Source organism: Hyaena hyaena, unplaced genomic scaffold (assembly GCF_003009895.1).
Source record: "Hyaena hyaena isolate Hyena2069 unplaced genomic scaffold, ASM300989v1 scaffold_98, whole genome shotgun sequence".
Taxonomy (NCBI): Eukaryota; Metazoa; Chordata; class Mammalia; order Carnivora; family Hyaenidae; genus Hyaena; species Hyaena hyaena.
The window spans coordinates 484,500-508,905 of NW_024080730.1; the positions used below are offsets into that span (position 1 = coordinate 484,500).

Consider the following 24,406-nt stretch of genomic DNA (forward strand, 5'->3'; position numbering starts at 1 on the left):
AGTGCTTGCTCTCCCTCCTTCCTTCCCCGGGCCTGGGCTGGGACGTGCTGGGCGGGATACCTGGGGGACCCTTAAGCCTAGACCCTCCCAGGACTGTCTCCTTTCTGCCCCCTTCCTCCCCCTACAGCCAGCTGCCAGGGAGAGTGCAGAGGAAACCAGGAAGCGGCTCTCCGTCTGGGGCTTCCAGACATCTCCTTTTGGGGACTTCTTGGGGGACAGTCATTCGGTCTCCAAGGCTTGAGTACTCCAGACCCAGACCACCAATTAAACCATTTGGTAATAAGTTGCTTCTGTTGTTTATTTGTTTTTTCAAAGTGGGAGAGGTGGCGGCAGGCCTACCCTGGAAGGTGATTCCTCTTCCGGGAGCAGCATCAGATCCTTGACCCCACGCTCCTGCCCCCGTGTGCCCCCCGGAGAAAGGAGGGCACCCAGCCAGCCCTGCCACAGCCGCTCCGGCCTGCGGGTGAGAGCAGGCGGCACGCTCAGGACCAGTGCTGGGTTCCCAGGGCCAGTGCTGGGTTCTTCCCTTTTCTGCACTGTGTGGACCGGGGTGGGGGGGGGATGGGGGGGTGGGGAAGAAGTTTGTTTTCAATTACCTCACTGGAGTGGGACCGACTTTGTTGTTGGGGTTTTTTTTTTTCCTCCTTTCTTTCTTTCTTCTTTCTAAACAAGGAGAAAAAGAGCAGGGAAAGGGGAGCTGGCTTGGGGGTGGGGGCAGGGGGCTTGCTGGAGCATCAGTAGCAGCTTTAAGGAAACCTGTCTTGGGGGGGCTGTCTTTCTGAAAAGTGCGCAGGGCCTCCCTTTCCCCCCAACCCCCCCCCTCCACCCCAGCCAGAACTCTGCAGTCTCAATGACATTCTTGGCGGGTGAGCCCTGAGATCTTTTGATGCCCACACCAAGGTCAAGAAGGCAGATGCCCAGTGGGTGACTGGCACTGAGGCCAGCCATGAGGTCCTCAAGCAGCCTCCCTTTCTGAAGGAGGGAGCCACGAACGGTGGGGAAGAAGGGGGTGCGGTTCGTCATCGTCTCGTTTGTAGCCTGCTCCTTGCGGAGAGTCTCTGCACAGACAATGTGGTTTGGATTTGGCTGAGCCCCCTCAGCACCTTATAAAGCACCTTGCTGAGTCAGGGAGAAAGCAGCCCCCACACGGGAGAGGAGGGGGGGCCGGGAGAGAAAGGGAAGAGAGGGAGAGGGGAGCTGAAGGAGGGAGGTGGGGGGCTGAGAGAAGAGGAGGGAGAAAAGAGAAGGGAAGGGCAGGAAAGTAAATGGGTGGGAGAAGGGAGGAAGGGAGGAGGCAGGAGCCCAGGGAGGAAGAGGAACAGACCGCAGTGGAAGGGGAGCACCGCCCCCCAGCTACAAGCCCAGCAAATACTCACCTCGGGAGTCCAGAAACCATTGCTTTGCAGGAGCTGAGGGCCTGCGGCCCTGAAATGGGGACCCAGGCCAAGTGGGAGCAGGGACAACTGACTTTACACACAGCCACCCCCCACCCTCCCCCCACCCCCAGCTGGATATGGTGACCCCCGCACGCAGGGGGAGGAGGGAAGTCACCTTCTCCCTCTGCCTCTTGTCTAGACTTGCATCCCTGCCCTCTCCCCTCATCCAGGGGGTGGCCAAGCCCCCCCCCATCTTCCCCACTGCCAAGGGGAAAATCAGCTCCATCTCCAAGCTGCCAGTGCCCCTCTGCCATGTCTGGGCAAAGGCAGCAGGCTCGGAGCTGCCAGGTGGGTTGGGGTGGGGGCTGGGATAAAGACCGTGCCTTTCTGCTGCCAAATCCTAAACAGGGTGGGCTGTTGGCACTTGGGGAGAGGAAGAAGAAAGGAGAGGCATGGGCAGCTCCCCTTCCAGGATTTCTACAGGGTGGGGGCGCAGGTGGCTGCCCTCTGACTTCCAGCAGGGGACCTCCCGCTCCCCTGTGGCGCTCAGACAGGGCTTGCCCGTGAGGGCAGGGCAGAGGTCACAGGAGACTCCTGCCCCCTGAGCCCCAGAGCCATCTAGGCGAGAAGGAAATCCCACCCCTGCCTTTCAGAATTTCATGGGCTGGTGACAAGGGGCACTCATTAAACAGAGACCAGAGGATGGAGAGGGCAGGAGAGCTCTGGGAGGAGGCGGAGCTTTGGGGTGGAAATGCAGCCAGACCCACAGGAAGGTCTCCTGGCCCACGGGGCTCCCTGCCTCCTGCAGAGAGCAAGGCTGGGAGTCAGGATGGGGGCTTCCAAGTGGCCAGCCGCCTGGCCTTGGGAAAAGGCCGCCGCCTCTCTGTGTAATGGGCTATGACCACCTATGCCCTCCTCCCCAGCAGGATGGTGGAGACCGGTGAGTTCATTGCTTTGCCGCCCTCTCTGGTCTCCCAGACTCCAGGCCACATCCACAGAGGGTGGCAGGCCAGCCCCCAAGGGATATGGCTGGGAGGCGGGCAGGCTGGCACCGGGTGATGCCCCGGTTGCCCTCCAAAGGAGGGGGGGTGAGTCAGTTTTGGCTCAGGGACAGGCCACACCTCTCCCTCTCCCCTTCCCTCCCTACTCCTGTAACTGGTACCCCCAGGAAAGGCATTGCAGGCATCCCCAAAATACTATGTCCCACACAGCTGCAGACTTGGCACTGAAGGGGTCCTGGCCCCAAGGATGTCGGGGATTCCTGAACGATTCAGTCCTGATCCAGTCCTTTCCTGACGGGTCAGCGGGAGTGAGGGGGGTGCTGGAGAAGCCCACAGAGGTGAGTGAGGACACTCACGGATTCATTCACGTGTTGACCAAACATGTCCTGAGTACACAGACCGGAGCCCCACGGGGCCACCCCGACGAGGGCCGGAGGCTGAGCTGCGCACCGGCAGGAGAGGCGCGGGCCTGCCGGTGCCTGCTGCGATGCCTGGCATTTCTTGGTGACACTTTTACTCCATTTAGGACTCTAAGGCTTAACGAATGACAATAGTTTAAACACACGGAGGAGCTCTCACCACGTGTTGGGTCCTGTGCTAAGGCTTTTCGTGGCCAATACCATCTCATTTTTACTTAACCCTAGAAAATAGCAACTGGGATTTACCCATTTTGTATGTGAGATCACCGACGCTTGGTCAGATGAAGTCATTTGTCTCAGGTCACACTAGTGGCAGAACCAGGACTGGAACCCAGCACGGTGTGCCCTTTTAATGACACCATTCAGATGCCAACATGGGGGATGCCAAGAAGGGGAGAGGCTGGGTGCTGAGAGCCACTCCAGAGGCACCGGGACTAGCCAGCGTCCCCTGGCTGCGAGGTATCTGACCTGGACACAAAGGGAGTCCCCCTGTGCCTGGAGCAGACCTGGCCCCTCCGGCTCTCCACGCACCACCCACTGTTGACATGGGCTGTGTGACACGGGGGCGGGCACCTGACCTGGGCCCTCCTGGGCTGGTGAGAGTCAGCACCCTGAGAAGCGCTCCAGTCCCCCCAGCTAGAACTGTAGGTTTCAGGAGCAGGCAAGTGGGTTTGAATCACGGGATGGGTACCGAGCTGCGTGTCAGGCACCCACCCACCCACAGCCTGGGTGAGGGCTTCCCTGGGCTTCCAAGGGCCCTACTATTGCGCCTGCCAAGTGAGGGCTGGGTAGGCTCGGAGGCTCTGCCCAGGCCGCCTGGGATCCGATTCCCTGATGGGAGGCCTCCTGTCCATCACCACGGGCGCACTCCACTGGCTGCAGGCCTGGGGGCCACCAGGGGGCCGTCCCTTTCCCTTTCCCTCCAGTGGGCGCGAGCCCAGAGGGCCCTGCCTCACCCTGAGCTGGCGGTGATGCCAGCGGAAACCCCAGGGTGCTGAGGACCTCCTCCTACCTCAGCCACGGCCCTACCCTGCCCTGCATCCCGCACCCGCACCTGGACTGGCTCAGCCTCCCGGGGGGGCACCGCGCCCACCTGCCCTCTGCTGCCCCGTGAGGCTGAGGGGAGCCGGGCCCTTCTGCCTGCCTCTCCCCTGCCCTGCCTCGGCTTTGTCTCCCCATCTGCAAGGATGTCTGGGTGATGAGTGGGTGCCGGAAGGAAGGGCAGAAGGGGTAGCCCCGGATGCTCGCTCCTCCCTTGCCTGCCGGGAGCTTTCCCCGCCAGCCTCCTCGGATGTTCCATTGCCCTGGCCAACCCATGCCTCGGGCTCCGTGACTCCGTCTCCCCTGGCAGAGGAGTGGGGTTACCTCTCCCTGGGCTGGAAGATCCTTATCCTCCCCTGCTGAGTCACTGCCGGCCCCTCCTGCTCTGTCCCCTCCCTCCCTGTGGGGCTCCCTCCTTCAGACTTCTCCCGCTTTCTCCAGACTGGCTGGGTTCCTCAGGGGCCCCAGGGGTCAGAGGACGAACAGCATCTCCCTGGGATGCCTCGGGGTCCCACCCCGAGTGACCGCCATCCAGCACTGTTGGGACAGTGACAAGGAGTCAGGGTGCCGCTAGCTGTGTGACCTCGGGCAAGTCACTTGGCTCTTCTACACCCCGCTTTCCTCCTGCGCAGAACAGGGTTGATGATAATGATACCTTCCCCAGAGGAAGGACAACTGAGTTAATACAAGTCTAATCTCTGGCACTCGACACTTGATAATGTTGAATATTATTGTTCTCTGCCCCGCCATGGCCTATGCTCCTGTCTCGGCTGATGATGCCACCTCCCCCTTTCCAGTCCCCAGGCCCACATGTCTGCACCTTTTCTGTTCTTTAGACTCTGCTTTCCTCCTGAAGCCCGTCCCCCCAACTCCAACACGATCCGACCGTGTGACGCTGGGCGCAGACCACAGGGCCCAGACACAAGACTGGAGAGTTCGAGTTGGGCCGTGGTTCAGCGACGACCAGTTCCGGGGCGTTTGACTTTGCATCCCCGACAGCCTCCACGTGGGGCTGCGTGTATTGAAGGAGGGCTGGAGGGGGAAGGGTGGACACTCAGGGCACAGGGAGCTCTGAGTGGAGTCAACGGGTCCTGAGTGTGCCAGGCGCGGCCCCGTCTGGGCTTCTAGGGCCATCTGTCTGCAAGACACGAGTGGTGGTTTGGGTCTGTGAGGAGCTCACCAACCCCCTTCCCCCCCCCCACGCCCCCCCAGGCGCCTCTCAGAGGTCCCCGTCCTGTCCTTACCAGAGCGCCCTGAGCACTCGCCAGGCACGGCTGCTGGCCGCTGCGAAATGCGTATAGTGACAGAGGGCTCGAGAACTCAAGGTGTACACAGGGCTGTGGTGCAGGGGAAGGAGAGGGAGGGCAGGGCTTGGAAAGGGGCCGAAGTGGGTCTGAGTGGCGCAGAGGGAAAGCCGGCCTGGGGCTGGGGAGGAGCTGCCACACCGGCCTGTGGGGCGCAGCCACCTAACAGACTTTGGGAAGCCCCTCCCACATGTGCCCTGAGGAACAGCGTGGACATAGAGGGACCCGGCCTGCCCCCAGGGGCTCCGGGGCTGCTGGGACGGAGGGCAACATGGCCCCAGAGCCGCGTGCCCCGCTCTTAATTAGCAGCCTCCTCCTTGCCCTACCCCAGTTGCCTGAAGTCTCTCCCCTGCACGGCAGGGAGCCCATCTCAGCCAGGGAGGATGGCGTCCTGGCCCCCTTTCTCCCTGGGTCGCAGCCCTAGCCCAGCGGTGGGCACCGAGCTGGCACCCACAAGCGCGTGGCCAGGGCAGAGCAGCCTGGTGTCTGTTCTGGAAGCTGGGACCGTACACGGTGTCTGTCTCCCTCTGCTGGTCCCTTAAGGGACAGCCTGGCCAGGACGCTTTTGCACAGAGCTGGTGGTGTCCCGGTCTCCCCAGGCAGTTGGGGGGGGGAGTATGTGGGGGGGGGGTAGAGGGGGTGGAGGAGGGGGCCTGGGACTCAGGCCTGGCTGCAGCCCTCAGGAGCACCACTGCCTCCTGGGGCCCTGCGGCCCGAAGCCGGCCTCTGACAGGGGCCCCGAGGGGTGGTCTGAGGGAGGCCAGGTGGCCTCCCCGATGCTTTCCCCACAGGCCAGCAGGCCCCTAACAGCCTCCTTCCCCTTCCAAGCCATGAATGGAACTGTCATCCATGGATTTATCTAAACCTTTTGTGAAGCTATTTATATTTCCAGCCGAGACCACATTTTGGAGTAATGAGTTCCATCGCGGGCCTCCCCTGCTGGGCACGGCGCGCTGCCTTTGATTTGTCCTAAACTTACCTCACTTGCGCTCCAAGGGGGCCCTGTAACTCCCGCGGGCCAGGTTTTGGTGAACAAGCTGGAACTTCCCCCTTCGCATCCCTGCCGCGGGTTTAAAACATTCCATCCTGTCTCCCTTCCACCTCGACCCTGCAGCCCCAAGGGACCCGGCCTCCCTCCCGTGTGCGCTGGGCGCTCGGGTCTCGCAGAGCGAGCATGGCCGGCCCCTGGCAGCGTGCAGAGGGCATGTTCTGCCCATGAGTCAGAGGGCGTCGAGGGCCCAGAACTGCGGCTCGGCCACGTGGCAGTGCCCCCCCCCACCACCACCACCGCGCCTCTTTGCGGGGCTGACTTCCGTCTACACCAGAGTCCTCTGACCGGCCCCTGGCCTCCAGGCCACTCTCTGTGTTGCTTCTCCAGGGGGACTTTCCTTCCAGGCTCCTGGTGGGATTCACCGGGGCTCCGCCCACGCTGATTTATTTTGTTTCCCTCCTGACCTCAAAAGAGGGTGAGGGCGCACTCCAGAGCCGGGGGGTGGGGGGGGGAGGGGGGGGACACGACAGTAACGGCAGCAACAGTGACGCGTGCCTTGTGCACACCGACTGCGGGGGCCGCACACAGCCCTCTCAGGGAAGGACTGGCCTTACCCCTCCCCAATTTACAGGTGAGGCAACTGAGGCTCAGAGAAAAGAAGCAACGCGTCCAAGGCGCACCAACCCGGAAGCAGTGGGCGCCAGATCTAGGCAGGCCGGTGCCCAGAGGGCCTTTAGTCCCCTGAGCAGACACCCCGGGCTCAGGCCCCGCCACCTCTCCCAATGCTATCTTCTTGCCATTCAGTGTGTGCTTTTTTTCTTTCAGCTTTATTTATTTCGAGAGTGTGAGTGGGGAGGGGCAGAAAGAGAGGGAGAGAGAATCCCAAGCAGGCTCTGCGGGCGCAGAGCCCGACATGGGGCTCCAGCCCCCCAACCGTGAGATCATGACCTGAGCCAAGATCAAGAGCAGGACGGGACGCTCACCTGAGACGCCCAGGCGCCCCTCGGTATATGCTTTTCAAACTGCTGCCGTGGGCCAAGCCCGTTCTGGCCGCCGGGACAGACGGCGGGGGACAAGGAAGGCCTGGGCAGCGCTGGCCTACGGGGGCTGCACCTGGCGTGTGGCAAACACGTTACGTTACGGGGGGGCCGGGGGCAAGCAGTGCTCCGCCGGTTCGGTGCCCCCAGCAGCTCAGAGCTCCCTTGTCCGCTTGGTTACCCCAGAGTAACCACACAAACACCACTCTCGTGTGTGTACAACCCGGCACACTTCCTTCAGGGCCTTGGCGCAGGCCACCCCTCTCTCTACACAGTGTCCCTCCACCAGGGTGGAAGCCCGAGTTGCCAGGGACTGTTGTCCTGTACTCTTTCCTGTAGAGAAGTGTGTCTGATGCAGGTTACCGCACTCTGGGAATTCCTGCGTTTTTAAAAAAAGATTTTATTTTGGGGGGCCACCCAGGAGGCTCAGTCGGTTAAGTGTCAGACTTCGGCTCAGGTCATGATCTCACGGTTCATGGGTTCGAGCCCCGCTTCCGGCTCTGTGCTGATGGCTCAGTGCCTGGAGCCTGCTTGATTCTGTGTCTCCCTCTCTCTCTGCCCCTCCCCCACCACGCTCTGTTTCTCTCTCTCAAAAATAAACACTAAAAACAGTATTTTTAAAGGATTTTATTTTTAGTTAACCTCTACACCCAACGTGGGGCTCGAGCTTATAACCCCTGAGATCTTGCTCCACCCACCGAGACAGCCAGGTGCCCCTGAATTCCTGCATGTTTAAACCTAAACAGTTGGGGGGCACGTGGGTGGCTCAGTCAGTTAAGCTTCCGACTTCAGCTCAGGTCATGATCTCCTGGTTCACAAGTTGAAGCCCCACATCGGACTCTGTGCCGACAGCTCAGAGCCTGGAGCCTGCTTCGGATTCTGTGTCTCCCCCTCTCTGCCTCTTCCTTGTTCTCTTGCTCTCTCTTCCTCTCAAAAATAAACAAACACGTAGAAATAATTAAATAAACCTAACCAGTTGGGTAAGAAGTAGTGGTTACAGGGAAGAAATTTTCCAACAGATGATGATGATAAAATTACTATTAATGATTATTAACATATTAATAATAACAATTATTATTATGGAGAGAGAAAAAGAGTGGGAGAGAGAAGGAGGGGGCAGAGAGAGAGAGAATCGCAAGCAGGCTCCATACTCAGTGCAGAGCCCAATTCAGGGCTCAGTCTCACAACCCTGAGATCCTGAGCTGAGCTAAAATCAAGAACCAGATGCTCAATTGATGGCCACCCAGGCGCTTCATCAACAGATAATTATTTTATAAGTTTGAGGGGCACCTAGGTGGCTCAGTGGGTTAAGCGTCCGACTTCGGCTCAGGTCATGATCTCGCGGTTCGTGGGTTCGAGCCCCACGTCAGGCTCTGTGCTGACAGCTAGCTCAGAGCCTGGAACCTGTTTCAGATTCTGTGTCTCCCTCTCTCTCTGACCCTCCCCGGCTCACGCTGTCTCTATCTCTCTCTCTCAAAGCTAAATAAAACATTTTAAAAAAATTTAAAGCTTGAAATGGCAACCGCCATGCTCCATCGGTACCACACACATCTTCCCACATACTTACACACGTACGTACCTGTGGGGTGAAGACTAAGAATTTGGGGGTTGAAAGAATCCTGTGAGAGCATCTCCTGTACCCCCCTCATTTTATCAAGAAGGAAACCGAAACCCAAAGAAAGGGCTTGACCTGCTTGAGACTATCTGTGGGCAGGGCTGGAGCTGCACCACATCTCTTCCGCCACAGACCCCAAAATGCCTTTGGGTTCCGACTCCTCTCCCAACACAAAGCGTGCCTCGGCCCCCACTGTGCCTCCTCCTTCCGGACCTGAAAGGCATCATCGCCTCTGCCAACTGCAAGCCCAGGGAGGCTGGCCGGCTTCAGACAGGAGAGCTTCCTTCCGGCCCCGCGGTGTCGGAGACGCAGGACAGCCGATCACAACCCCTCTCTGGAACCGTGGCCAGATGACGGGCCCGGGAAAGCCAAGAGCCCCCGAATCCAGGAGCACAACACACCAAGGTCGGAAGGAACCTCGGCACCTCACACCACCAAGCACATTATACAGATGAAGACACGGCCGCAGAGACGGAGAGGGGCTGGCACAGTCCCCCAGCGAGTCGTGGTGAAGCTCAGACCAGAGATCCAGGACCCCTGATTCCCAGCTCCAGGCTCCCTTCTGGTCTGAGCCAGACGTTGGGGTAAAAAGAGAGCGAGGGATATGGAGAGAGGAGGAAAGGGAAGGAAGAGAATACCTAACGCTAGGTTCTTTTGTAGGTTTTATTTTTGACAGGACGTGGGGCGGGGGGGGGGGTGTTGGGCAGCTAGTATCCAGTGAAGGATAGGACGGTGGGAGGAAGCTGGAAGTTTCGTCACAGCACCTTAAGTAGACGGGTATGAAGGAATGCTGCATTGCGATGAGCGGAGGTGACGGCAGAGCAGAGCCCGAGGACGAGGAACTGCAGCCGAGCTCCAGGAAGAGGAGCCAGTATGTGAGACGGGGGACGTTTCCAGAAGGTCACTTTGGTGCTGTATGGAGGGTGGACTGACGAGGACAGGCCGGAGGCGGGAGAGCACTCAGAGAGCTCCCACAGGCATCCAGGGAGAGAGAATGGTGGCCGGAGCCAGGACGATGGCCGTGGAGATGTGGAGATGGAAGTGGTGTCACCTGTTCTGAAGGTGGAGCAGTCAGGGACTGCTGAAGGACGGTGCAGGGTGACGGAGAGCATCAAGGATGACTCCCAGGATGCTGACTTAAGTGCCTGGGCAAAGGGGTGCCATTTACACTGATCCCCTTGGAAGGCAAGACTAACCTCCCCCACGGGCGCCTGGGTGGCTCACTCCGTTAAGCATCTGACTCTTGACCTAGGCTCTGCATGCGATCTCACATTTCTTGAGATCCAGCCCCACATCTGGCTCTGCACGGACATCCCAGCTCTGCTTGGGATTCTCTCTCCCCTTTTCTCTCACTCTGCCCATCCTCTCTCCCTTAAAATAAACTTAAAAAAAAAAAGAATAACGTCCCGAGTGCTCTAGTGAAGACCGGTGAGGGACAGGCACCCAGGGCAAGGAGAGGGAGACACAAAGGGGGGATCCAGAAGTGCAGGGGGCAGGTAGGCAAATACATTCTTCACTTCAGACAATACCAGAAGGGCAAGGCCAAGCCGGCCTAAGGAACACAGGGGTGAACAAGGCCCTTCGGAGCACTAAGGGACCGTGGTTCTGTCGGGGCTAGAGCTCAGAACGTCCCTCCCTCCAAGACTTCCGCTGTGCAGACCTGCAGCCTGGGGCCCAGGGCAAGGGGGGAACTTCCCCCACTGCACCATCTTGGGGGCCTTTTTTTTCCATGTTTATTTATTTTGAGAGAGAAGAGGAGAGGCAGAGAGAGAAAAGGAGAGAGAGAATCGCAAGCAGGTTCCGCTCCGTCAACGCAGAGCTAGAGGAAAGCCTCAATCTCACAAACGGTGAGATCACGACCTGAGCCAAAATCAAGAGTCAGAGGCTTTAGGACTGAACCACCCAGGTGCCCCTTTGGGGTCTTTCTAAAAGTGGTCACACAAATGTGACTCTACCCTCGGAAAAGGTTTCCGGTACTCCCCACTGGTGTCCCTCATCATTCGGCAGCCCCCCGCCCCTCTGCAAGGCTCACGGAGCACTTTCCTCCCCAGGGGCAAGGCCCACGCGTCAATGGCCCTTGACTCCCGCTTGCCCTGCTAGGTACACCCTTCTGCCCCTTTCAGCCCCAAATATCTTCCGTTTTTCAAAGATCGATGACGGATGCTCCAAGCCGGAATGCACAGCCACCTCCCAAACTCCCCCTCCCCCCACCCTGAGATCCTGAAGCAAACTGCTTTAGCCCCTTTAGAGCTGGTGGCTGCCGCTTGGGTCCGTGCGGAAGGTCCAGCTTCGACCCCGTATCCAGACGACACGCAGGAAGACCTGAGCTAGGCGAGCCAGGCGGGCGAGCCCGCACATCTCAGGGCTCCGAGCCCGGTGCTCACTGCCTTGCGGCCGCGTCCTCCGCGCTCCGAGCGGGCGGGTGCACAGCCGCCGAGGCCGGGCCGAGCGGGCGGGCCGCCCAGGGGCGCGGAAACGCAGGGCCCGGGCGCTCCCGGCTCCCGTCACCGCGCGGCCCGCCCCCCGACCGAGGACCGGGTCACGTGACGGCGGAGCCGGCGAGCGTTTTTCTCACGTGACGGAGGCGCGGGTGTGGGAGCCAATGAGAGAGCGGGGCGGGGCTTCCGGGGGGCGGTGCGCGGGAAGGGAACCCCAGGGCCCCGCGGCGGCCGGGGAGACCCGAGGACCAGCCGCCTCCCCGGGGTTGGGCGAGTACCCGTTGCGGGCCGGCCGCCAGTCTCCGCTCGGTCGCAGGCCAGGCCCGGCCTCGGGGCTGGGGGCAGCATGAAGTGTCTGGTCACGGGCGGCAACGTGAAGGGTGAGCTGGGGGCGACCGGGGGTGGGGGGGTGCGGGGGCACGTGGAACCGCGGGAGATGCCCGCCTAACCCCCGTTTCCTTTCTCCTCCCCGCAGTGCTCGGCAAGGCGGTCCACTCCCTGTCCCGTATCGGAGACGAGCTCTACCTGGAGCCCCTGGAAGATGGGGTGAGGGGGTGACGACAGGGAGCCGGGTTTGCCTCCCAGAAGGCCAGAAGCCCTTGGGCAGATGTGGCTGCCGAGTTTGTTTCCCCCCCGCCCCCCCTCCCGTTGTTGGGGCGTCACTTCGGGCCCTGTCATCTTCCCCGGTCCCTGAAGTGCCCGGTGGCCGGTGGGGGGATGACTAGGGGAAAGGACAGAGTGTGTAGGGCCCTTGCTGGGGGGTCAGTGCCGCCAGGGACTCAGAGAAGGCTTCGGGGAGAAGGCAGCCGCCCACCGGAAGGAGAGGGAGAACTTCAACAGTTGGAGGCGGAGGAGAGGAGAGCGAGTGTGCGGGAGAAGGCCGCGTCTGCCCCCTCACCGCATCCCTTTCCCTGCTTTTCCTGGCCCAGCTGTCTCTCCGGACCGTGAACTCCTCGCGATCTGCCTATGCCTGCTTCCTCTTCGCCCCACTCTTCTTCCAGCAGTACCAGGCGGCCCCCCCTGGTCAGGAAGCCCTGCGCTGTAAGATCCTGATGAAGGTGAGTGCCGCCGCCCTGGGATGTGCCTGCTCTGGGACACTGAGTGGATACAACTGGGAAGAGATGTGCTGCGGGAGCGAGCCCGTGTCGGATGCAGTGAGGGCCACAGTAAAGACATCACAGAGCATAATGGGAGATACGGAGAGGGTGGCCGATTCTGCCAGGGTTTGGAGAGAGTGGTGACATCCAAGTTGGTCCTTGAAAGGTACATAGATCTTTCAGGGTATCCCAGATGCGCGTAACCGCACAAACAAACGCCCGGAAAGGCGTAAATGTTCTGCGTATCATGGAGCTCCTTTCCTGGTGTGTCGGTGCCGAGCCTGGGACGGCCGGGTCCCCCAGGGGATGTGAGAGCTGGTTGGTGGAGGCACAGCACCGAGCAGGTGGGTCCCCCCCCTCCCCCCAGTCGTTCCTGTCCGTCTTCCGCTCACTGGCGATGGTGGAGAAGACTGTGGAGAGATGCTGCATCTCGCTGAATGGCAGGAGCAGCCGCCTGGTGGTCCAGCTGCACTGCAAATATGGTGAGCGGGCAGCCGGCTGGCCGAGGGGTCCCAGGTTGCGGGGTGGGGGGGGGAGGTGAGCGAGACCCGCTGAGACCCCGTCTGCCCATCCAGGGGTGAGGAAGACCCACAACCTGGCCTTCCAGGACTGTGAGTCCCTGCAGGCGGTCTTCGACCCAGCATCGTGCTCCCATGTGCTCCGGGCCCCCGCTCGGTGAGTGTGTCCTCCGGCTCCAAGCTGGGTCGTGAGTCCAGCTTCAAGGGTCAGTTTGAGGAGATGCCTTCTTCATTTTCTCTACCTTTGCTGTCAGGGCCTGGTCTGGCTCTTCAAGGGCAGAGGCGAGAATGGAGGAGGGCACTGCCCTGTGCTCCTCACTGTCTTCGGGAGCCTGTGTTCTCCTTCCCAGAGGTGCAGCTTGGGTTTCTGGCCATTCAGACCCCTCCTGACTCCTCTTTTAGGAAGCAGGTCTTTGAGGCACCAGAGTGGCATCTGACTCTTGACTTTGGCTCAGGTCATGATCCCAGGGGTCATGGGATCGAGCCCCACGTCGGGCTCTGTGCTGGGTGTGGAGCCTGCTTGGGATTTTCTCCCTCTCTGTCTGTCCCTCCCCCACTTGCACTGTCTCTCTCTCAAAATCAACTTTAAAAAATATTTTAAAAAAAGCAAGCAAGTAGGTAAATCCTCTCTTTCTGGCCTGAGCAGCCTTGACCGCCCGTCTTTAAGCTTTGCGGCTCAGGAGCTCAAAACCCTTGTCTGGTGTGGTCATCCTTCTTTTCCTACCTGCCTGGACTGTAGATTTAAGGTGCCTGCAGCCCCAGGAAGGAGGTCGGACAGGGAGGTCATGGTCCAGGAAGGCTGTGTGAATAAACAGCCATGGCGGTGGGGCTGCGTTCTGGGAAAATCTGAGCATCCAGGGGCCGTGCAGGACGTGGGAGATGGGGGCTCCAGTGGAGAAGACTAGTGTGGAGAGGAGTAGCTCCCCTCCCACCCTCTGCTGGATGCTGCTTGCATTTGAGTACCCCAAGGTCATGTTCATTTCTTTTGGTAGCCCTGAGGTGTGGTCATTTGAAGTTCCCTTTGAGGCCTTACAGGCTATTTTTCTGAGTTCTGTTGGGATCGTGCTGCTCAGGACTCCACTGGGTAAAGAAGGAGGGAAGGGCCTCACCTGTAGTCTGGAGTTTGGTGCTATTTTTTCTCTTAATGAGCAATTGGGTTTTTTTTCCATGCACAATTTCAAATATGTGTAAAAGCAGGTGCCTATTCCTGTCTCAATTGTCTGGAGGCAAATTCCAGATGTAATCTTGTATGCACATACTTGTTAACAGTATCTCTAAGAGACAAAGGTTTAAGGCCTTTTCCTGAGGGCCGAGTTTATAGGGATGATCTGCTGTGGCTTCCTCGTGGGCAGATACTACCTGCCTGGTTTGGCCTGTGCAACAGCCCAGCAAACGGCCCGCCCTTCCTGTTACCTCCTCTGGGTCCTGCTCTGGTCTGCCCCGTCCCTTGCGGTGGACTTTTCTCCAACAGCCTGAAAGCTTCAGATGGGGTGGGAACCATGTCCCGCTCACCCTGTCCTCCTTCCCAGGGCACGCTAGGCCCGGCACCTGGTGGCTGCCCGTACGCTAGTACACGGGTCAAGCCCTGCCTCAGCTCACGGAGAGCAAAGCCACCGGGCAGGGCAGGGCTGGGCCTTGGGCGTGATGCTGTGCCCTCCTCACAGGGTCTTGGGGGAGGCCGTGCAGCCCTTCCCCCCTGCACTGGCAGAAGTGACGCTGGGCATCGGCTCTGGCCACAGGGTCATCCTGCGTAGCTACCTGGAGGAGGAGGCAGGTGAGGCAGCCAGACACAGCCTGGGATGACTCAGGGCTGGGCGGGGGGTTGCGGAGCTGGGGTAGGAGGGGATAGGGCCCAGGGGCCTAGGCTCCTCCTGTTCCTGCCTCCACAGACAGCGCTGTCAAAGCCATGGTGACGGAAATGAGCATTGGGGAGGAGGACTTCCAACAGCTGCAGGCCCAGGAAGGGGTGGCCATCACTTTCTGCCTCAAGGAATTCCGGGTGAGTTTCCCCTCCAACACACTCCCCACCCGGCCCTCCCAGCCCCGCCCCGGGCCTCACTGCTCTGCCTCTCCCCTCCCAGGGACTCCTGAGTTTCGCAGAGTCTGCAAACTTGTCTCTTAGCATTCACTTCGATGCACCAGGCAGGTAATGCCCAGCCTCGGTCTGTGGGAGGGGAGGCTCTGGGATGCTGGGAGCCAAAGGGCCCTGACCACGCCCAGGACCTGTCATCTGCCTAGGCCAGCCATCTTTGCCGTCAAGGACTCCCTGCTGGACGGACACTTCGTCCTGGCCACAATGTCACAGTCGGACCTGCACTCCCCGGAGCTACACAGGCTGGCGCCTCCACTCCAGGCTCCCAGGTGAAGGTGCCCCCCCACCTGACCACTCCTCCCCACTCCCGTCTCCGGGTACCCCGGCCCGAGCCTGCTGCTGCGGCTAGGCTCGGGTGCCACCCCCAGCACACACACTTCCTGTCGAGCCCCAGCCCCTACAGCGCTCACAGCGCCTTCCAGCCCTGCAGCCTCAGCCTTCCTGATCAGCTGTGCTCAGAGATCCCTCCCACCCCAGGAAGTGTCCCCAGGGTCGGGCTGGCTTCCTTCTCTGGCTGAGTCTTCCCCTCCGAGTCTCTTCCCAGGCCAAGGAGGGAACAGGCTGCCGGGAGGCAGGGAGCTGCCTGGGGCTGGGGAAAGCAGGTGGCTGGAAGGGCAGGTGGGGTGTGGAGGATGGGCCCAGTGTAGTTGAAACAGAGGAAGTTTAGTCTGGCCCCCCGCCCAGCACGTCCCTGGGCCCCCGCGCTCTCCAGCTCTGTCTCCTGGGAAGGCGGGGGCTTTGGCCCCAGGTGGTCGAGCTCAGAGGATTTGATGCTCCCCTCCCCAAACTGAGCTCAACTGGGTCCCAGGATGGCTCCCTCAGGCCCCGATCTGAGCTCTGATCAATTGGCTTCCAGGTCCACTCCCTGCGGGAAGCCTCCACTTAACCACCTCATCTTTTCCCTCCAACTAGATGAGAAAGTAGCAGAGCCAAGAGATCACTGGTCACAAAGCTTTTACAGCCCGAGTCCTCTAAGGTGGGGCCCTGCCTCTGTACCCTCTCTTTTCCCTGTTCCTCGCTGACCGCCCTGTCCCTGCCTACAGCACACCCCACCTGGATGACTTTGCCAGTGACGACATGGACTCTTACATGATTGCCATGGAAACTACTGGGGATGGTGAGGGCTCCCGGGCAGTACCCTCCATGTCCCTTTCACCCGGCCACCAGCCCCCCTCTAGCCCAGGCCCCTACTCAGAGGACAACGAAACCGAGCCCAGTACAGAGCCTGGGACTCCCCCACCCAAGAAGGTAGGGGCTGGACATGGAGACAGCGGTGGGAGGCGAGGGAGGAGCGGCCTCCAGAACTCACTCTGCTTCCTCTGCTCCCTTTCAGTTCCGCTCGCTGTTCTTTGGCTCCATCCTGGCCCCCGCACACTCCCCTCCCGGCCCCAGCCCTGTGCTGGCTGAAGACAGTGAGGGTGAAGGCTGAAGTGAGAACCAAGCCTGTGTCCAGAGGCCCTGGACTAGATGAAGCCACAGCCTCCCCCACCCCCAGAGGGCTGCGTCTCTACCCTGGGGGGTGGTAAAGGTGGGCTGTGCTGGAGCCGAGCCCATCGGTCCTGCCCCCACCCCAGACCCCTCCCAGCTGCCTGTGACCAGCCTGGGTCCTGTCTTCTCTCACCAACTCCCAAACAATCATGTCTATTCCCAGGCTTGGCACCGAGTTGCCACCTGATGGGAGGTCCCTCACCTGTTACTCCCTGTAGGCCTTCAGGCCAGACTCCTAACCACGTAGCTAGGGCCGGACACGGCTTCCCGAAGACAGAAGTCAGAGGGGCTGTTGGCCCCTGCCGGTCTGCCTTCTCTGCCAATCATGACGTGTCCCTCCCTTAAATCCCGGTCACACCTCTGGGATCCCTTGTGGCCAGCAAACTATTTTTCTCGCTTTCTCTACGCTGTCTGGCCCTGGTTTGGTATTCTAAGCCCCTGTGGAGCCGAGCCTGTGGCTGGGGTTGCCCTGGCTGGCGCCCCATGCCCAGCGAGCCTGTCCTCCCAAGTGGCTCTGGGCAGAAGGGCTGCCAGGCTCAGTATTTGCGACAAGGGAGACAGAGGCCGTGGCGAGAATCCAGCTTTGACCTTTATTCAAGAGACCAGATGGGTTGCCCCAGGATCTGTCTGCTGGCCCTGCGGCCAAGCAAGGCTGGAAACCCACATCTGGCCCTGCTTTGCCCTGAGCTGCAGCCTCGGCCCCAGGATGCTGCCTGTCCCCACTGCCGGTGCAGGCGGAAGGAGCCCTGGGGGATTGGACGCTGCTATTGATTCATTAAAAAAAAAATATACCAAGGCTCCGTGTTCCCCGTGACAGGTGGGCCTTGAGGGGGGGAGCAGCATGAACCCCCCCCCCACCAATGGCCACATAATTTCTGTACAATCCACCATCTGGGGCAGAGTACGGGCACATGGAGGCTATTTCTTGGCTTTGGCGGAGTTGCGGGGTGGGGTGATGGGCCGGCCTCCAGGGTTCAAGCCACTGAACTGCCCGTATTTCCCCTTGTTCTTGTCGGCGGGCTTGAGGATCTAAAAGAGACAAAGCTGGTCAGGCTCACAGGCTGGGCCATGGGGTAACACGCCCCTTCCTCCCCCATCCGCACCTGGAAGGAGCACATGAGCGTCTCATCCACGCTCATCATGGCGCCTGCGTTGTCAAACTCGCCACAGTAGTTGGGAGCCGAGAAGAGTGTCACCAGCTGCCGCTTGGCAAAGAACTCATAGCCGTCTTCCACCACCTGAGTGAGGACAGGGGCAGTTAGGTCAGCAGGTGCCAGCCATCCGGCCCCGGTCCCCGCCCCCGCCCCCAGCCCAGGGCTGCTGGCCCACCTGGTGCGCCCGGCAGATGAGGTCCAGGTCGTGCTTGTGCAGGAACTTGGCCACTACCTCAGCCCCGAAGGTAAAGGAGACACCACGGTCATTCTCGCCCCAGCCCTGCACGTCCTTGTCAGGGTCAGACCACAGCAGGTCGCAGAGCAGGCCCTGGTCAGGCACGTCTGTTGGCCTCATGATACGCCGAATCTGCTCCATGGACTGCAGGTCTGGGGACAGGCCTGGGGGCGCATGGGGGGAGAGGGGACGCCGGTCACTCCCCTCAGAGGACCCTCAAAGACCTCCTGCTCTGGAAAGCCTTGGCTGGTTGGCCTCCCCCCGCCCCGCCCCCACCTGGCTCTCTGCCAGGGTCCCGGGAGGCCAGGCAGGCAGAAGTCTTCACCTTCTGCCTCTTCAAGTTCCTGCCCTCAAGGACCAAAGAGCTCTCTGAACAAAGGAGACAAAGTCCATTCACGATGCCAAAGCCAAAACGGGGGTGAGTGCGACGTAACACGGGAGTGTGTGTGTGTGGGGGGGGGGGGGCCTTCCTGGAAGAAGTGACATGCAAACCAAGACCCCTTCCCAAACATTCCTTCCACACGTGCCTCAGAGCCACCCTCACCTCCATGGCAGCAGAAGATTTTCTCGTCCACAATGGCAGCGATGGGCAGGCAGTTGAAGCAGTCGGTAAAGGTTTTCCACAGTTTAATGTTGTAGCGCCTCTTGCCTGCCAGGAGGGAGAAGCCTCATGAGGCCTATCGCCAACCCCCCCACCCCGGCCGCTGGGCCCTTTGCAGGCCGCTCAGACACAGCTGGGAGAAGAGTGGAGGGCGAGAAGAGAAGCCCCCCTCCCCCCACTCCACTGTCTACCAGCCGTCCTAGAAGAATTGTATCCTAGAAGAATTCTAACGCAGCCCAGGGCACAGGAGCCTGAGTTCCGACAGGGAACGGCCCGCCCCCACCCGGCGAGCAGGGCCAGGCCAAGACTAGGTCTGGTTTATCTCAGCTGGTGGACAGAATCCAGTCCAAACAGGCATCCCAAGTGCTTAACGGATGTACTGGCGGGGAGTGCCATCAGGCAGGGGCCTGCAGTAAAGTGTGTGCCATCCTCCGTCAACAGCCACTCGCCAGACCCCTGCGGAGTGCCAGGCCCTATGCCGGGAGGGCAGGGTGGGGAGACAGGGCCTGGTGCACACCCTCCACGGAGCTCGCAGAATGCAGGTACCTGTCAAGACACTAACACCTCTACTGCCAGGACAACGCGAGGGCCCCACTGAGCAGCGGAGTCCCTTCCGGACTGGGGCAGCCCCAGATACTCTGGCTACTCACACTCATCATAGAAACCATAGATGCGGTTGATGCTGGCACACTCGTGGTTCCCACGGAGCAGGAAGAAGTTCTCGGGGTACTTGATCTTATAGGCCAGCAGCAGGCAGATGGTCTCCAGAGACTGCTTGCCCCGGTCCACGTAGTCCCCCAGGAAGAGGTAGTTGCTCTCCGGAGGGAAGCCGCCGTACTCAAACAGCCGCAGAAGATCGTAGTACTGGCCATGGATGTCACCTGTGACCCAGGGAACCTGTTCAGCGCTAAGTGCAGAGGCTCCACTTGAACCCAGAACCAAGTCTGGGCTCCAGGGAAGAGCAATCCAAGGACTTGGGGGACAGGGGCGGGGNGGGGGGGGGGGGGCCGGCTAGGGGAGGAGATTCCACTTTCGGAAAGGAAAAGGGACCTGGGCAGGAGGCTCACCGCAGATCTTGAGGGGTGCCTCCAGCTCCAGAAGAATGGGCTGGCTCAGGAAAATCTCCCTCGATTTGAGGCACAGACCACGGATCTCGTTTTCTGTTAGCTGCACATTCTTCCCAGGCCGCGAGCCCTGCACTGGGGGCGGAATGGGGCGTCAAGACTCTGGTTCCTCAGGCAGGAGGAAGGTGGGCGACACAAGTGGCCCTGTGGGCACATCTGGGGGCGCATGGGCCTTCTGGGCCCCTCCTTGCCCAGGGGCAGCTGTCGCTGCTGAGACTCCCAGGACCTCCGCCTCGGGCCTCTCAGGATGGGACCCCTCCGGGGGTAAGGGGTTGCTGTGCGCCGGGGCCTGCCATCCAACACCCCACCCCGAGGCGCAGGACCCCTGGGAGGGGTGGAGCTAGGCTTCTTAGGTTTCTCCCTCGCCCCGAGAGCGCAGGCCAACCTGGGCGCCCCGGCCCAGGAGAGGGGGCTGTCCCCTGGTGCCAGAGGGTCCCTGGAACCCCCCAAACGCGCTGCGACTGGGGGGGCAGCCGCAGCGGCGGGACCTCGCGGCCCGTCCCCGCCCAGTCTAAGCTGGCCCTGGGAGGGGCAGGCTCGCCCGCGCACCACTTCCGGGCCAGGCAAGGGGCCCGGGCAGGGCAGGCGCCGAACTCCCCCGCCCCGGCCAACCTTCCAGCAGGCGCCCGATGATAGAGTCCAGGTTGAGCTTCTCGCTGTCGGACATGGCGGCGCCGCCGCTCCGGCCCAGCAGCTCCGGGCCCACTCCTGCCGCCCGCCCTCCCGCTGCCTCCTTCCGGCCTGGCGCTCCTTCCGCCCGCCCCGGCCCGCCCCGGCCTGCCGCCCCGCCTCCTCGGCCTCCCGCCCCGCCCCGCGCGCGCCGCCCCCGCGCTCGAGCGCCCCCGCCGGACGCCGGGAGCAGCGGCCGCGGCGGGCCGGGGGCGGGGCGTAGGGGCGGGGCGGGGCTTGGGCTGAGTTTGGTGTGTCCCGGACGGAGCCCGGCCAGTGGGTGGGGCCTGGTGGGGCGGGGTTGAGTCTGGTCCCTCCCCTGAGGAGTTACCGGGTCCCGTTCCGAGGATATGGGACCGGAAGTACTGTGGAAGTTGTTTTTCTCTATCAAAGCCTGACCAGTCCTTCCCGCCCTGGGCGGGAGTGTGCTGTGAGCACGTTAATAACTGTGTCCCCATACACTACGGACTGAGTCCCCAAAGTGCAGAAAAAGAAACTGAGGCTCAGAGATAGCAAGGGGCTGGGCCAAGACCCCAGCTTCACATTCATGGAGGACCTTTACCTCCTGAGTTTTTGTGGCCCCCAGGCAGCTGTCCAGACCCAGACACCCGCCGCTGCACGCTGAGCCCATTTTGATCCACACTGTGGTGAACGCTAAATTAATATTGTTTTATAAGTTCCATCATTGCCTCCTGAGTGCATAATAACAGTGCATTAGGTGCGTGTTCAAAGCATTACTTTGTAAAGAGCAAACTATAATAAACCATAATTCTCACTAGAATCCTGAGTTGTTTTACGTGACGGTAACCTCAAAATTGGAGGCGGCCTGGCCTGTGTACTTCTGGTGAGCCCTGGCCCCTTCACACCCGGGCAGAAACCTAAGCCTGCAGCCATCCAGCCCACGGGGCCCACGGGGAGCCCACGGGAAGGGTGGGAGGAGCCCACAGCACTGGGGCAGACCGGAAGAGCCTCGGAGAGGAAGGGGTGACCCCCCCCTCCGGAGGGGAGTGTGGGAGGGGCCCCCCAGCGGGTTGCTGTCTGCCACTGAGGAGGAAGTGAAAGGAGGAGGTGAGGTGCAGCAGGGAGGTAAGCTGGGCTGGGGGGGCAGAGGCTGGGCCTGGGGCTGGGCCTCTATCCAGAGGCCTGGCTTTTCTGCCACTTCAGGGCCCAGGTTCCCCTCCCCCAATAAAAGGGGTCAGAAGGAGCGTGGTGAGATACCCTGAAGCCTCTTCCCTCTGAACCCCACAGCCAGGTCCCCAGGCTGGGGACTGGCTGGATGGGAGCTCAGGCCCCAGGCTGGTCAGGAGCTGCCTCTCACCCTGGCTCTTCCCCACGTCTTGCAGCCTGCTGTAGCGGGGGTCCGGGGCACCATGGCCCAGGCCCTGGGGGAGGACCTGGTGCAAACTTCAGAGCTGCAGGATGACTCCAGCTCTTTGGGATCCGACTCAGAGATGAGTGGGCCCGGCCCATATCGCCAGGCTGACCGCTATGGCTTCATCGGGGGCAGCTCAGCAGAGCCGGGGTAAGTGGGGGAAGGGATGAAGGGCAGGGGGTGCTGGGGTTGAGGATGGGGGACTGAGGGCTGAATTTTAGAGAGAGGCTCAACCTCGGGGGTCCTAGAGGGTCTGGGGACTCAGCCAGTGTCACCCCTACTCACACTCCAGCTAGCATCGTAAAGCCGGCAGGGCTGAGGCAGGAGCGTCCCTAATGTTGTCTCTTTCACCCTGAACCTCCAACGCTTTGCACCCATCCTTAAGGCCAAACATCCTTCCTCTTTTAACCTCTGCCCCAGTAATCCCAGAATCTAACCCAAGAACCGCACCGCTTCCCCCACCCTCTCCCTTTCCCAGTATACAGACAGGAAAACAAGTGCAGATAGGAACTTGCCCGCGGTCACACCGCAGACCAAATGGAACCAAATTCAAACGCTGACTCCTGGCTTCTAGTCCGGAGCTCAGTCCACTTAGCTTCTCTTACGAGTGGTCTGTGTTCCTACCCTGGGGGACACAGGGGGACAGCCAACCGGCCCCTCCCCCTCCCCCTACCTACACACCCCCCTCAGTCTCTCCTGCTTCTACCCACATCAGAGCCACATCCTTTGCTGTCTCTATGACAACCACTGGCAACTCCTGGGTGACAGGTCACCCCCCCAGGGCTCCCCAGAGATCTCCAGGGCCAGGGGCTGAGTTTACCTGGGTAGCATGAAGGGTGACAGATGTGGGTAACAGCTAGCCCACACCTCGACGCCTGTGTCATGTGTCCTCAGGCCAGGTCACCCTCCTGCGGACCTCATCCGCCAGCGAGAGATGAAGTGGGTGGAGATGACCTCACACTGGGAGAAAACCATGTCTCGGCGGTACAAGAAGGTGAGGAAGGATGGCTCCCCGCAAGGCCCCTTGGCTTCCCCGCCCCCCCTTTGTCTCTGCCCGCGCCCTGGCAAAATTTACCCCTCCCGGATCCCCTACCGCCCAAAGCGACCCTTGCCCCAGTACAGGCTGGGGCTTGGGACCTGCCAACAGAAGCAGGAGACGCTGGCCTGGCTGTTGTAACCTCGGCCTCCCCTGCAGGTCAAGATGCAGTGCCGGAAAGGCATCCCCTCAGCCCTGCGGGCGCGGTGCTGGCCTCTGTTGTGCGGGGCCCACGTGTGTCAGAAGAACAGCCCCAGCACCTATAAGGTAACAGGTGGCAGGGCTCCTGCCTGCCCTTCCCAGAGCTCCTGGCCACTCGGAGCCCTCACAGCCACCTTCCTGTCCACCCACAGGAACTGGCCGAGGCTCCTGGCGACCCGCAGTGGATGGAGACCATCAGCAGGGACCTGCACCGCCAGTTCCCTCTGCACGAGATGTTTGTGTCACCTCAGGGTCACGGGTAGGAGGCCAGTGACCCCCAGGGACCTCCAGCCCCACAACCCCCAGGGACTTCAGCCCAGGCCCCCACCTCAGCTTTATATCCTTACATCTCAGGGGACCCAGTGAAGCCCCCCACCCCGGGGGGGGGAGGGGTTCCTGGAGGACCGCCCCCTAACGGGGTCTTCTGGCACAGGCAGCAGGGGCTCCTGCAGGTGCTCAAGGCCTACACGCTGCACCGGCCGGAGCAGGGCTACTGCCAGGCCCAGGGCCCTGTAGCCGCCGTGCTGCTCATGCATCTGCCCCCAGAGGTGAGTGCCCTAGACCCTGCCCGCGGGACTCGAGACCCCGATGCCCCAACCTCAGTGATCCGTGACCCCCAACCCCAGGAGCTCTGGACGCAGCGATGTGGGATCCTCGACTCCCATATCCTGTCCTAGTGACCTGGGGTCTCATGACTGCCAACCTCCATGACCTTGAAGCCCAACGACCTTGACTCCAGAAGCCTGGGCCCTTGGCCCCTGCCCCCTGCCCCAGTGATCTAAGAATCTGGATGTCATCACCTTGACTTCACGGCTCCTGATTTTGAGCCCTGGGACCGTGATTTCTGACCCTATGACCCCAAGAACTCAGGACTTGAACTGTGGGACCCTCCCAACCCTTGACCAGTGAGCCCCAACTCTGTGACTCTGAAAATCCATACTGTGAGGCCTGTGACTTCAGGCTTCCTAAACCCATCAGAGGCCTCTGTCTGGGCAGTGAGGAGGCCTTTGGTAAGAGCCTGAGTTTGGGCTCCAGGCTCCAGAGTCACAGCCCCTCCCCTGTGCTCCTTTCCCCTGCCCTGCGCGTCCCTCTGCGGGCCCTGAGCGGCATTCATGGCCTGTGGCCCTTCCGCAGGAGGCCTTCTGGTGCCTGGTGCAGATCTGCGAGGTCTACCTCCCTGGCTACTACGGGCCCCACATGGTGAGCGGCTGGAGGGGGCCGGAGGGCACAGGGGACGGGCTGGGCAGGCAGGCAGGGGTGGACTGGGAGGGACAGAGCCCGGGGTTCGGGAGTGGAGGTGCTGACGGATGGACGGATGGGGCCGCAGGAGGCTGTCCAGCTGGACGCTGAAGTGTTCACGGCCCTGCTCCGGCGGCTGCTCCCGCGCGTGCACAAGCACCTACAGCAGGTGGGCGTCGGGCCCCTGTTGTACCTGCCCGAGTGGTTCCTGTGCCTCTTCGCCCGCTCCCTGCCCTTCCCCACAGTGCTGCGCGTCTGGGATGCCTTCCTCAGCGAGGGTGAGTAGGCAGCTGGAGGCGGGGCGTGGCCGGGGCTGGGAGCCTGGGGGTGCACACGGTGGCGGGGGGGGGGGGGGGGG

General features: G+C 61.3%; 3 protein-coding genes across 7 annotated transcripts in view; 2 read left to right on the forward strand and 1 right to left on the reverse strand.

Annotated features, from left to right (window-relative positions):
- Positions 1 to 11,428: 11,428 nt before the first annotated feature.
- Positions 11,429 to 17,206, forward strand: RAD9A (RAD9 checkpoint clamp component A). Of its 3 annotated transcripts, none has more exons than XM_039235460.1 (11): positions 11,429 to 11,602; positions 11,698 to 11,768; positions 12,152 to 12,280; positions 12,687 to 12,801; positions 12,895 to 12,994; positions 14,502 to 14,611; positions 14,727 to 14,836; positions 14,919 to 14,983; positions 15,058 to 15,198; positions 15,973 to 16,177; positions 16,263 to 17,206. In XM_039235460.1, the coding sequence occupies exons 1-11, from the start codon at positions 11,569 to 11,571 to the stop codon at positions 16,356 to 16,358; spliced, it is 1,176 nt and encodes a 391-aa protein (XP_039091391.1). In that variant the 5' UTR covers positions 11,429 to 11,568; the 3' UTR covers positions 16,359 to 17,206. The 3 variants fall into 3 exon arrangements, with proteins under 3 accessions (XP_039091391.1, XP_039091393.1, XP_039091392.1); XM_039235462.1 differs by having other exon boundaries at positions 15,973 to 16,046; XM_039235461.1 differs by having other exon boundaries at positions 15,076 to 15,198.
- PPP1CA (protein phosphatase 1 catalytic subunit alpha) lies at positions 16,989 to 20,282 on the reverse strand. The gene is made up of 7 exons (XM_039235463.1): positions 20,144 to 20,282; positions 19,475 to 19,606; positions 19,058 to 19,288; positions 18,351 to 18,455; positions 17,747 to 17,970; positions 17,521 to 17,655; positions 16,989 to 17,446 (listed from the first exon to the last, which is right to left on the reverse strand). The coding sequence occupies exons 1-7, from the start codon at positions 20,196 to 20,198 to the stop codon at positions 17,336 to 17,338; spliced, it is 993 nt and encodes a 330-aa protein (XP_039091394.1). The 5' UTR covers positions 20,199 to 20,282; the 3' UTR covers positions 16,989 to 17,335.
- Positions 20,283 to 21,229: 947 nt separating this feature from the next.
- TBC1D10C (TBC1 domain family member 10C) overlaps positions 21,230 to 24,406 on the forward strand; it is a 6,076-nt gene continuing 2,899 nt past the window's right edge. Inside the window, exons 1-8 of one of the 3 annotated variants that reach the window (XM_039235338.1) lie at positions 21,230 to 21,268; positions 21,544 to 21,722; positions 22,467 to 22,566; positions 22,768 to 22,875; positions 22,962 to 23,068; positions 23,243 to 23,357; positions 23,944 to 24,009; positions 24,137 to 24,326. In XM_039235338.1, the coding sequence (XP_039091269.1) occupies positions 21,571 to 21,722; positions 22,467 to 22,566; positions 22,768 to 22,875; positions 22,962 to 23,068; positions 23,243 to 23,357; positions 23,944 to 24,009; positions 24,137 to 24,326 (838 nt within the window). In that variant the 5' untranslated portion in view covers positions 21,230 to 21,268; positions 21,544 to 21,570. The other 2 variants (XM_039235337.1, XM_039235340.1) reach the window with 2 other exon arrangements.